The 13,161-nt window shown below is 42.0% G+C and overlaps 1 protein-coding gene across 1 annotated transcript; it reads left to right on the top strand.

The window, feature by feature from the left end:
* The first annotated feature begins 5,350 nt into the window (after positions 1-5,350).
* On the top strand, positions 5,351-11,772 carry LOC106587479 (transmembrane protein 178B). The gene is made up of 4 exons (XM_014175896.2): positions 5,351-6,041; positions 9,942-10,055; positions 10,675-10,812; positions 11,144-11,772. The coding sequence occupies exons 1-4, from the start codon at positions 5,639-5,641 to the stop codon at positions 11,389-11,391; spliced, it is 903 nt and encodes a 300-aa protein (XP_014031371.1). The 5' UTR covers positions 5,351-5,638; the 3' UTR covers positions 11,392-11,772.
* The last annotated feature ends 1,389 nt before the right edge of the window (positions 11,773-13,161 follow it).

Genomic DNA, 13,161 nt, shown 5'->3' with positions numbered 1-13,161 from the left:
TTTTTGTGTGGTCTTGATTTTACTATATACAGTGCTTTCAGAAAGTATTCACACCCCTTTTTTTCACGTTTGTTACAAAGTGGGATTGAAACTATTGAAACCTTTTATTTTTATCAGCGATCTACAATACTCATGTCAAAGTAAAAAAAAAAAAAAGATTGGAAAATTAAATCACTGTCTTGATTATATAAGTATCCAATCCCTTGAGTCTAACACCTTTGGCAGCGATTTACAGCTCTCTCGATAAGTCTAAGAGCTTTGCACACCTAGATTGTACTATATTTGCCCATTTTTATTTTCTTCAATCTCTGTCATGTTGATCATCGCTAGACAGCCATTTCCAAGTCTTGCCATAGATTTTCAATTAGATTTAAGTCAACTGTAACTAGGCCTCTCGGGAATATTCAATGATGTCTTGGTAAGCAACTTGTGTAAACTCAGCAAAAAAAGAAACGTCAACTGCGTTTATTTTCAGCAAACTTAACGTGTAAGTATTTGTATGACCATAAGATTCAACAGCTGAGACAAACTGAACAAGTTCCACAGACATCGCTAACAGAAATGGAATAATGTGTCACCTGAACAAAGGGGGGGTCAAAATAAAGTAACAGTCTGTATCTGGTGTGGCCACCAGCTGCATTAAGTACTGCAGTGCATCTCATGGACTGCACCAGATTTGCCAGTTCTTGCTGTGAGATGTTACCCCACTCTTCCACCAAGGCACCTGCAAGTTCCCGGACATTTCTGTGGTGAATGGCCCTAGCCCTCACCCTCCGATCCAACAGGTCCCAGACGTGCTCAATGGGATTGCGATCCGAGCTATTTGCTGGCCATGGCAGAACACTGACATTCCTGTCTTGCAGGAAATCACGCACAGAACGAGCAGTATGGCTGGTGGCATTGTCATGCTGGAGGGTCATGTCAGGATGAGCCTGCAGGAAGGGTACCACATGAGGGATGAAGATGTCTTCCCTGTAACGCACAGCGTTGAGATTGCCTTCAATGACAAGCTCAGTCCAATGTTGCTGTGACACACCGCCCCAGACCGTGACAGACCCTCCACCTCCAAATCGATCCCGCTCCAGAGTACAGGCCTCGGTGTAACGCTCATTCCTTTGACGATAAACGCAAAATCTGACCATCACCCCTGGTGAGACAAAGCCGCGACTCGTCAGTGAAGAGCACTTTTTGCCAGTCCTGTCTGGTCCAGCGACGGTGGGTTTGTGCCTGTAGGTGACGTTGTTGCCGGTGATGTCTGGTGAGGACCTGCCTTACAACAGGCCCGACAAGCCCTCAGTCCAGCCTCTCTCAGCCTATTGCGGATGGTCTGAGCACTGATGGAGGGATTGTGCATTCCTGGTGTAACTCAGGCAGTTGTTGTTGCCATCCTGTACCTGTCCCGCAGGTGTGATGTTCGGATGTACCGATCCTGTGCAGGTGTTGTTACATGTGGTCTGCCACTGCGAGGATGATCAGCTGTCCATCCTGTCCCCCTGTAGTGCTGTCTTAGGCGTCTCACAGTACGGACATTGCAATTTATTGCCCTGGCCACATCTGCAGTCCGCATGCCTCCTTGCAGCGTGCCTAAGGCACATTCACGCAGATGAGCAGGGACCCTGGGCATCTTTCTTTGGTGTTTTTCAGAGTCAGTAGAAAGGCCTCCTTAGTGTCCTAAGTTTTCATAACTGTGACCTTAATTGCCTGCTGTCTGTAAGCTGTTAGTGTCTTAACGACCGTTCCACAGGTGCATGTTCATTAATTGTTTATGGTTCATTGAACAAGCATGTGAAACAGTGTTTAACCCCTTTACAATGAAGATCTGTGAAGTCATTTGGATTTTTACGAATTATCTTTGAAAGACAGGGTCCTGAAAAAGGGACGTTTCTTTTTTTGCTGAGTTTATATTTGGCCTTGTTTAAGGTAGTTGTCCTGCTGAAATGTGAATTTGTCTCCCAGTGTTTGTTGGAAAGCAGACGGAACCATGTTTTCTGTGCCTGTGCTTAGCTTTATTCGGGTTCTTTTTACCCTAAAAACTCCCTATTCCTTGCCGTTGACAAGCATACAACATGATGCAATCACCAACATGCTTGAGAATATTAAGTGGTACACTGTGTTGTGTTGGATTTGCCCCAAGCGTAATGCTTTGTATTCAGGACAAAAAGTAAATTTCTTTGCCATGTTATTTTTGTCGCAAACAGGATGCATGTTTTGGAATATTTTTATTCTGTGTAGGCTTCCTTTTCACTGTCATTTATGTCAGTATTGTGGAGTAACTAAAGTACAATCTTGTTGATCCATCCTCCATTATCTCCTGTCACAGTCATTCAACTTTTTTTAAATCACCATTAGCCCCATGGTGAAATCCCTGAATGGTTTCCTTCCTCTCCGGCAACTGAGTTGGGAACGGTGCCTGTATCTTTGTAGTGACTGGATGTAATGATACACCATTCCAAGTTAATAACTGCATCATGCTCAAAGGGATATGTAATGTCTGCCCCCCCCCCCCAATTGCACAGAGTCCATGCAGTTTATTTGACTTGTTAAGCACATGTTTACTCCTGAACTTATTTAGGCTTGCCATAAAAGGGTTGAATACTTATTGACCCAAGACATTTCAGCTTTTCATTTTTAAATCATTTGTAAAGATGTTTTTCTTTTTTTTATTCCACTTTCACATTATGGGGTATTGTGTGTACATCAGTGACACAAAACCTCAATTTAATAAGTGTTTAATTCAGTCTGTAACACAACAAAATGTGGAAAAAGTCAAAGGGTGTGAATGCTTTCTAATGGCACTGTATTCACCCTTGGTGTTTGCATGCTCACAAGTTACGGTAAGTGAAAGCTTTGGCGATATGGAGATTATGCATCAATATGTTATGTAATCAAAACAAATTTCCACACTAAACATAAACATTTTCTGTAAGCGCATGTTCTGCAGCAAAGAGTCCGGGCTTAAAATGTAATGGGAGCCAGAGGAGGGGGGTGTTGATTGTTTGTTCACTCTTGATAAGAGCCCGTTGCCATAACGACTCCCCTGCAGATTACCTTCCTTAGTCCTGTGAGAAGTCTACTGTCTGTGGGAGCCTTCCTGTGAGTTAAGACACTGAAGCTCCGTTCATACCTGGTTCGAACATGCACCATTTATCCTGATCTTGTCCACATTCTGATTGTACCCACACCTTCAGACAGGTGTAGACGATTACAAGACGCACTGTGATCTGGTTGTGATCAGATCTTCCTGACCACCTCCGGAGGTAGTCAGGCACACATTGGGAGAATCTCAATAGAGGATGCAATTGAGATTCTCCCATACTATCTGGATATCTTACAAGTGTAGATGGATCTGGACAGTGAAACCATTTTTAAATCATCAGTATCAGACCTTCTAAAATCATTGACTTGTGGCACTATTGACTTACGGCATGTATTTGTGTCTTAAAAGAAACAAACACTATTTTGAAAGAAAGTCTGTCAAATAATTTACATTTGGGGAGGGACCAAGACATCTAGTCACAATGCGGACACAGTGGACAGATATGAGAGACATTTTAATTCCATGTGTAGAATGCAGACAAGACCAGGACAAAGGACGCATGTTAGTGCCAGGTATAAACGAGACCTGATTGACAACCTATACCGCAAAGCGAGAAAATCCATAAACTTAACACCGTTGACCTCGAACATAAATCGCCTCTCTGATCGTCTATCGAAACATTGCACAACATTTCTAACAGGAGATAGATCTTGATCCCACTAAGTCCTAGGAAAGACAAGTCCAGTTCATGATCAGCGGACCTCCAAACTCAAGTCTATCACACTTCAAACAAGGCTTATGTATAATTTGTTCAATGTAAATGTTTGATATCTTGTTGTATTTAAAGGGATCACGTATTGCACATAGTATACCCAGAGAAAATGAATGCATGAGCAATGCATGTCAAGTCTTTCAAGGACATCTATTGTTGCGCTATTGGCACTATTGAACAAAGTGGCGATTTCCATTGCTGTCTTTACCTCCCTTTACCTCAGATAAAAAAATTGAGACCCATATGTACAATTTTGAATAGGAATATGTCCCCAAAACTTAATTGGTGACACTTTACACTAAATTGCTCTTATACTTACATTTACGTCATTTAGCAGACGCTCTTATCCAGAGCGACTTACAGTAGTGAATGCATACATTTCATTTCATGCATTTTTTTTTGTACTGCCCCCCCGTGGGAATCGAACCCACAACCCTGGCGTTGCACACACCAATGAAATGTATGCATTCACTACTGCAAACACCATGCTCTACCAACTGAGCCACAGGGAAGGCCACTTCCCTTGTGTAATAACAATGTAATTACTCTATTAACAATGTCATTATTCAAGTAATAACATTTAATTAATATGTACACCATATTGCTTTGTATTGTAAATGATAAAACCTATCCCTAAGTGGATATAGCATAACAGTGCTAAAGTACTGATTGAATGTCTCTCCAAAGTTGTGTAAAACTTTTATTTGATATACGTTAGCAGTGTTTTTGGATCAGCCGAGCCTGAGTGAAGGAGGAATACAGTTGGATTCATCTTAAATATTGATGTTGTTATCATGTAGCCCAGGGGTCTCCAACCTTGTTCCTGGAGAGCTACCCTGCTGTTGGTTTTCCCTCCAATCCCAGTTGTAACTAACCTGGTTCAGTTTATCAAGCAGCTAATTATTAGAATCAGGTGTGCTAGATTAGGGTTGGAGTGGAAACCTACAGCTCTCCAGGAACAGGGTTGGAGAGCACTAATGTAGGCCTTGGGGATCCCTTGGTCAGTGTGTCTCCATGTTGTTTTATACATTGAAACGTTCACTATATTGAAAGGCTGTGGGCTCAATTCAATCAAACCTGGATTGTGGTAGTTTGTAAACAAAGACACCAACCATTGCTGTGGTGGGTCCAGTTGAATTTCAGCTCACACCTGTCTCAGTGCGTTTGTCAACTGTGCACAGAAAAGGCTTGTAATGAAATATGTTGGGTTACAAATAGGTTTTAATCCAGCATGTGGTCCATGTGCATGTGTGTGTTTCTTCATGATACATAAAACATGGCCCAATATGTATACTTAATATGATAGTAAAACAACTGTCAGGTCCTTACAGTTGTAGCAGATCCCAATGTCCCAAATAATAACAATAATACTACTAATAATACATATGATATAATTCGTATGTTAACACAATGTATTCATATTTAATCAATCATACATGTTTACCCCTAGTATTATTATTATGATTATTATTATTATTGAACAACCTGCTGGAGATCTATTGCCAGTGCTTAGTTTCTTCCCATCCTACTGAAACCCGAGAGGAGAGAGAGTGCATTGCATCACTACCCACTCCTCGCAGCATTGGTCGCCATCCATCCACCTCTCCTCTTTCCAGTACCAAAACAGATGGTGGAAAAATCATCACATCTGCCGGGACGCAGGACAACAATAGACAGCATCTAGCCCAAGAGAACCGGGGCGTCCATCATGTTTGCTGTCAAGAGTTCCATGAGGCTGTGAGCGCCGTCGGGATTTTTGACACGGGGTACCATCACGGCAGCCGAGGATTCTTCTCGCGACTGTCTGGGCTCTCCATCGAGTGGGGAAGATGGCCGCCATGAAAATTTTAACCAGCAGTGGGCTGTTCTTAGCGTTCTGTGCGTTGGGGTTGCTAGCCATGGCAATCTGCACCGACTATTGGTATGAGACAGATGCGCGGAGACACCGAGAAAGGTGTAAAAACTACGCCAACAAGAGAAACGACCCGGGGTACATCTATATCTCAAATAGCAATCTCCCCCTCCAGATGCCCCCAAAGGGCATTGAAAGGAAAGGTAACAGTCCAAGTGCCGGAGCTCAGCCTCTTATTAGGGAAAAACGGCACTTTCTGGCTGCAGCATCAGCTATGGAGTCCCACTGCAGTCGCCAGTTCAATTCAACCATCTCTGGGCTCTGGAGAAAGTGTCATCGAGATGGATTTGACCTGGAGACAGAGGATCTCATATATAAAGGTAAGGATGCTACAGCTAATAGCCTACATCAGGCCCTGGTGTGATGTGGTACTGATGCTGCTCATTGAGTGTAAGCATGATGCTCAGATCCAAGCTTAACATGATCATATTGATACACTGGGCATGGGATTAACTGATGCTCGTAACTGTCACTGTAGGGCCGTTGCCATAATAATATTTTACAAGAGGGGCTTTTGTTCATCATTGTAAACTTCAGTAGCAAATAAATCATCAGTAAATAATCTAGATGGGAATGCCAGTTGTACACGTGACGCCGAAGTCGTGAAAGCTGCGTATTTTTTACGCTTTGTGTGTACAATGCTGTCCATGGTGCTGAATTTCTTTTCAGGCTTTGCGCCCAGTCCGTTCGCCTAGCAGCAGCACGCTATGGCGGAGGAAGGGGGGTCTTCCCTTGTAGAAGCGAAACGGTTTTTGTCTCAGGTGCTATTTGGACTGCTCGATTTTGCTGAGTGCATTTGGCATCTGTTACATTAAAATACTAGATAATGTGTTATGGGTGATGCGTCGACTGCCACGGGGGAGATCGAGAGAAGACCAACGACTGAATTATTGATAAACATCCTGGTTCGTGGGAATTTTGAGCTGCAGGAGAGAAAATCACAGATCATGGAACTCTCGCAGAACTGCCTCGTCCGATACATAACAGCAGGGCTTTCTGTGCAATGCCATGAGGCGTTCATGACTGACTACTCTGAATAATGAGAGAACAACAGCATCAATGTCAGCATAAACACAGTACCTTCGTTCAAGGAAATTCAGGACACTGAATATTTTGGAGAATTTCCCACAAATTATAGCATGTTTGTTTACCAGGATTTTTTCCTTATGTATTCAATCAGATTCAAACTGTCCAGAGTAGGCCTAGAGGACAGTGAAAACATACATGTTCATGGGTTGTTCCAAGAAAATAAAGTTCCTTTTGCATCCCTTTGATATTTTAAGTTGAAATTGTGCCCCAATGTTTAATTTTAAAAGCCTGTTATATTAAATGAAATGGAGAATTCAATAAATCTTTACATTTGTAACAATAATAAAGACTGTGGTGCCAATATTAAGCGTTTTCACATGTCACTCTGTGCACCCTCAGTGACTTCTAGGAAGATTTTAACCCACTTAACCCCAAAACGTATCCAAGTTTTCAGCATCATTGTAAAGCCCTAATTATTTTGTTGCTTTGAAAAAGTCATTTCTGAACACTATTATTTATTTAATGTGAATTGTGTATCATTTACGTCCGTCCCTCTTTTAAGGTCAACCCTGTTACGTGAACTGAGCTCTTGTTTTTATATGGTGAAACGATTCATTTTTCTAAAGAAGCTCTGAACACCTAATAGATGGGTTAGCTGACAACGTCACGAAAACGATGCTCGCGATTCAGTGGGGAAGAAGTCTGTGTTGTTATTCTGGAAGGCCAACTAAGAACAATGACAAGCTGCCTGCCATGTGGGGAATCGTATGTGGCTCGTTTCAGCTAGTTGTATCTTGTTCTTGATACCATGTCTTGTTTTGACTGATGTCATGTCTATGCTATTATGGCTCAAATTTGCTAGCTAGCTAACCAACAACTGTAACGACGTATTTGAGAGACAACAAGTAATTGCTCATTGTGCAAATGTATTTGTTTTCAATAAACATGGGAGAGGAAATACAGTTTACATGTTGTCACCAATCTAAGCCAACCCTGTCTGTTTATGCCCCATAGTTGCGCATGCATCGGTTTTGTTAATCAACCAACACATCTATAGTAAAATCATAGTGTAAAAGCAGGTGAGCTGGTTCTCTTTTTTTGCCTGTTTTGTGGTGGAAAACTGAGCGGGACGAGCATAACACGTCAACCCTAGAAATGTTTTAACAATGTAATTTTTGGGGGTGAAGCTTGCATTTAATTGTTATTCTGTTTCAAACAACAATCTTCCATTCCCCATGTCATAAGTGGATTTATGGCTGACTTCAACCCTGTTAAGGTCAACCCTGTTAAGGTCAACCCTGTTACTTTATTTGGCACTTAATATAGTCATTTTTTTATTTAACTTTAGATTTTTTATTTTTTTTCTACATGTGGTCTTTATGACAGAATGTTACAATTAGGTAAAATCAAAAAAAATATATCATAAATTTACACTTCTCAAAAGGCCCCGAATTGGTGGAATGACCCTCATGCTGAGGTAAACAGTTACTGTTGTCAGAATTGTGGGAAAGTGAGCTGCTTTCTTTGATAGAATAAGGTAATCTGTAGCATATCATAAATCGACAACAAAATCCACTACACCCTCAGGTTGAATTGCATTGAGACACATAGGCCCACTGGACAACATGATATTCTCTCTAGGTGCTCCCTTGTTTATCAGAATGATGAGTTGGTCTGCATCTGCAGACACCTCACAACTCAAACCTCAAAGTGTCTCTATAGTGAAGTTAGTAGGTCTGTATACCACCACCACCACCACCACAGTAATACTGATATAAGTAACCTGGTGGGACCAGGGGGTAGCCACTAGCCAGATATGTTTGTGATTCAAAGCTACATCTATGGCATGAAAACAAACAACAGATGAGTTGGCTTAAGCACAAACAGATCTGGCTACCACCACACTATGAGACCAGAGCACATTGAAAGTGATTCATTTGGCCAATACTATAGATTCTCCTCAGTAACTGGGACATGGAACCCAATCCAGAAATGTCTATTTCCTCTCTCAGGCTGCTATAGTTCCATATGAGGCTGTGAACTGTTGGCTCCATGTTCTAGCCTGCATACAGTACTTTTTACTTCCGTAGCTTCACATAGCTGAATGTTTGCAGCTGAAGTTCAGGTGTTCTAAGAGTGGAGCTTCACACTGTGACTTTTGACAACTCTATCACATTTGGTAGGTCAATAACAATGTGTTGGTGATATCCCTGCCTCAACATTGGGTTCTCACATTTGATTACTTGTTTTTGCTGCCTTTGACCTAAAATGTATCAAATAATATTAGCGAGTAGGTAGTCAGATCTGCTACTGAGCAAGTGCTTAGCAAATTGGTCTCCATCCATTGTTCTTGGTCTTGAGACTCACACAATGTTAGATTTTGCAGAAGTAGTCATGGGACATAAATGTCTCACCGCTCATCTGAATGTATTGTGCTTCCCCAACGAACATGAGAACAATGAATTATGTATTCGGTACTCTGAACTGAGTGAACTCAATGGTAAATCCTTGTAAACCCTTTTTTGAACATTCACACTAGTTCATCTTTTCTTTTTTGATTCTTCCTCTTGTTTATGCCAGAACCATACAGCCTTTTCCATTCATGGTGACTGACTAGGCTTCATGACAGGGGTCTTCTTCCACACTTACAAAGCCACTTCATAAACATATTCCAGCATAAATCTCCCTTCTCCCTGATCTAACAAGTAACTGATGGTAAATCAACCACAATGATTACAGTACACAACATCCAGGAATATGTGAAGATATTTGCAATAATCATATGTCATTTGAGCATACATAGGTGGTCTATCTCATCGCAGTGATATGATGAAACAGTAATGCAAGACTCGTCTCTTCCTGTTGTTATAATTGGTCTGGATACCCACCTCGCACTGAGAGAGCCTAATTAGAGGCTGATCTACATGAATGATGCCGGATGCTGTTTCTGCTCTGAATCACAGCTAGCTGTCTCTCACTTTGAGGCACACTGAGGATATTGCATGATGACATCATTCACAGTGACACAAAGGACAAAAAAAAATATATCTTTTAGAACTACTGTAGTGTCTACGTGCTTAACTGAGTCACTATATTCAGTGTGGTTGAGTTTATTGTCTGCAAAGCAGCCTGTTTTATCAAGATCTTATCAAGACTGTGTTTCTATCATAATCATAAACTCTTTTCTTCAGGATTGATTCAGCGGTGCATCCCAGTCAAGTATCACTACTCTTCCTCCATCCTTCCGCGCAATTTACCCATCAACATCACCAAGACCATCCGTCAGGATGAGTGGCATGCACTCCGTAAGTCTAAGCCTGTCTGTCTGTCTGTCTGTCTGTCTGTCTGTCTGTCTGTCTGTCTGTCTGTCTGTCTGTCTGTCTGTCTGTCTGTCTGTCTGTCTGTCTGTCTGTCTGTCTGTCTGTCTGTCTGTCTGTCTGGCTGGCTGGCTGGCTGGCTGGCTGGCTGGCTGGCTGTCTAATGGCTGTCTAATGGCTGTCTTACTGGCTGTACAGTATGTCTGGACTCTCCCTGGGTTCAATCATTTTCTCTCTGTCTCTCTCTAGTTCTCTTTCTCTCTAACTGTTATCTCAGGATCAAATACATTTAAAGTGTCGGCCATTGAGAGCAATTTCATCTTCTTCTTATCGCTGTTCACCCCTCCCTGTCGCCCTCTCTAGTTCTGATATCCTTCAAAAAGATAAGGAAGATTACATGGTTCCATGAAGGAAGTGACAGGGATTTGTAAGGGTGTATGGCTCTATTTGTGTCAGGAATATTTTGGTGTATCATATGCCGTGAATATGATTGTGCAGACATTGCATTTCTGTGCTGGGCATGCTGTAGATCTCACTGGGCCTCCTGCTCTGATCTCCACTGTTCTTTGTCCACTAAAATGATGGAGGTGTGTGTCTGTTGGTGCAGATCTACGCAGGATGACGGCTGGCTTTGTGGGCATGGCCGTGTCCATCATCCTGTTTGGCTGGATTATCGGAGTGTTGGGCTGCTGTCAGCAGCATGACCTAATGCAGTATGTAGCTGGACTACTCTTTCTCATGGGAGGTAAGAGCTGGCTCCCCTCTCTGTTGTGTGTGTGTGCGTGCGTGCGTGTGTGCGTGCGTGCGTGCGTGTCTTTGTTTGATACATTGTGTAGACTACAGTAGTTGTAGGTATATCCGCTTGTGTGTGAGAGAGAGCTATATGTGTGAACACATATAGGTTTATATAATAAGATGTACAAGAAACTCATGACATGGAGTGTGAAGATGTTACCATTTATTGTCTGGCTGACCCACTAGGCCTACCAACATAGGAATGACACAATACTGTATATAGTTCATTGAAGTTGCTGTGAATCCCATACGTTTCTGTTTGTCTCCTTGTCCTCCCTCAGGAACGTGTTGTATCATTTCCCTGTGTACGTGTGTGGCGGGCATCAACTTTGAGCTGTCGCGTTACCCACGCTACATGTATGGCCTCCCAGAGGATATTAGCCATGGCTACGGCTGGTCCATGTTCTGTGCCTGGGGGGGCTTAGGCCTCACTCTGCTGGCTGGTTTCCTGTGCACCCTGGCCCCATCCCTAAGCACCCCCTCCCGTACAACCGTCCACAAGCCCAGGCAGGAGAACGGAACCGTGTGATGGGACTGTGTGACGGGCCCACGGAGTGCACAAATAAGCAACACCCATCCAACTTCGTCCAACGTTTTTGTCCAACCACCATTTCACCTCATCCCCCTTCCCTGTCCATACCACCCCGGTCATCCATCTGAATCATGAGTGTACCAGAGAAATTGTACATGGGAGAACAGAGCAAAGACAAACCGAACTAAACTGTACTATTTACTGTACATCTAAGACACACAGAGCAATGGCCCCCAGAGTATTTTGGGACATGGCAAGACCTTTTTGTTGTTAAACGTTTGACTACTAACTCTATGGCAGCCTAAAGGCGACTGTTTGTCAGTTTTTTTTTCAAGAGGAATTGTCTTAAAATGGTGCTCTCTTTTAACACACACAACACAGAACACAGTCCAAGAGCTTAAAAAGAAACAACAAGCATCTCTAAATGGAACAAACTAACAAACAAGAAAAGGTGGCAGAGCGTCCTGTCATCGTTCCTCTTTTAGTCGGGTGGTCTGTACTGTGTTTGTTATTGTTCGCAACTAAAAATTATGCTGGCATAAACTGTCCGTTGTTTTGAATCAGCTGACTGATGTCAAGCATTATCCCTAGGAAGGACTTTACAGTTTAAGCCTAAAACCTGCTTCTTGCAGCAGAGGACCAAGAGCACAACATGGAAATAGCAGGGGTGGAACAGCAAGATACAATTTTGAAGAGCAAATCTTTCAGCGCTCCTATGATTCAGTATATACAAATGCATCTCTACGTAGATTCAGGTCATTGTTTGTATACAGTAACTCTTGAATAAGAAAAAATGTTTCTGTTTGTTTCGAGGTAACAATGGAAATTTGGGTCTTCAGAGATGTTGTTTGCTGGAATAAATTGTATGCTTAATGATTAGAAGAATAAGATTGATCGCGAGGCGCATTAAGTATTGTTTGAGAGTAGCAGAGGCAGTTAAAGGTCCAGTGCAGTCAAAAATGTGATTTGTCTGTGTTTTATATATATTTCCACACTATGAGGTTGGAATAATACTGTGAAATGCTGATAATGCCATTTTAGTGTAAGAGCTGTTTGATCAGTTTTCCCCGCCCCACTCAGACCATTCCCAGACAGTCCTAGCAAAATTCTTGCTTGAGAAATTGCTCTTTGCTAAGAAGCTATTTTAATTGAAAACAATCACAGTAAGGTACTTGATTATTACCCAGAAATGATTTGATATTGAAATAAGAACATCTGCATTGGACCTTTAAGGAACAGTAAATATTGTATGTTGAAGGACGGGGTTCAATGAAAAAAATGTAACCTTCTGGTAACACATTCAAACTTAGAATTAATGACAGACGGTAATTTACAGTTATAAGTGAAATACCTGCCGTCTTGGATTTGGCAGGAATTGAACGGCAGACACCAGTGTTGGACTTGCATTTAATGTATTCTGTCACAAAAACCTTCACATAGCACAACACATTGTAGCAAGTATCAATGCATTGAGTGATTTGGTTTGTGTGAATTGCTGCAAAATGCAGGTATTTGCACAGCATAGATTCCCAAAGCTTCTGTTAAAGTTTATCATTGAATCCATGTCTTATTCACCACAACATTTCTGTTAATATTCTTCTGTAAGTGAAAATGGGTAATGTTGAGATTTACATTGAGAGAACAGTAGGGCTGTGAAAAGTCATACTCAATGTCATGTTTACATCAGTAACACCACTGGTATGTTGTTTTTTCCTGTCTACCAATCCTTCTCTCCTCACGTTTGAGGCAGGGGTGTCTGCTCTTGCC

This window comes from Salmo salar, chromosome ssa26 (genome assembly GCF_905237065.1).
Source record: "Salmo salar chromosome ssa26, Ssal_v3.1, whole genome shotgun sequence".
NCBI lineage: Eukaryota > Metazoa > Chordata > Actinopteri > Salmoniformes > Salmonidae > Salmo > Salmo salar.
The sequence above is the reverse complement of the archived record's forward strand: the minus strand, read 5'-3'. Positions and strand labels throughout refer to the sequence as shown.

What these genes read in the sequence shown, in the direction of transcription:
- LOC106587479 (XM_014175896.2), top strand. Translation starts at nt 5,639, where the DNA reads ATGGCCGCCATGAAAATTTTAACCAGCAGTGGGCTGTTCTTAGCGTTC. An exon ending in GGATGAGTGGCATGCACTCC is followed by an intron (nt 10,056 to 10,674) that starts GTAAGTCTAAGC and finishes CTGTTGGTGCAG; the next exon opens with ATCTACGCAGGATGACGGCT. An exon ending in ACTACTCTTTCTCATGGGAG is followed by an intron (nt 10,813 to 11,143) that starts GTAAGAGCTGGC and finishes GTCCTCCCTCAG; the next exon opens with GAACGTGTTGTATCATTTCC.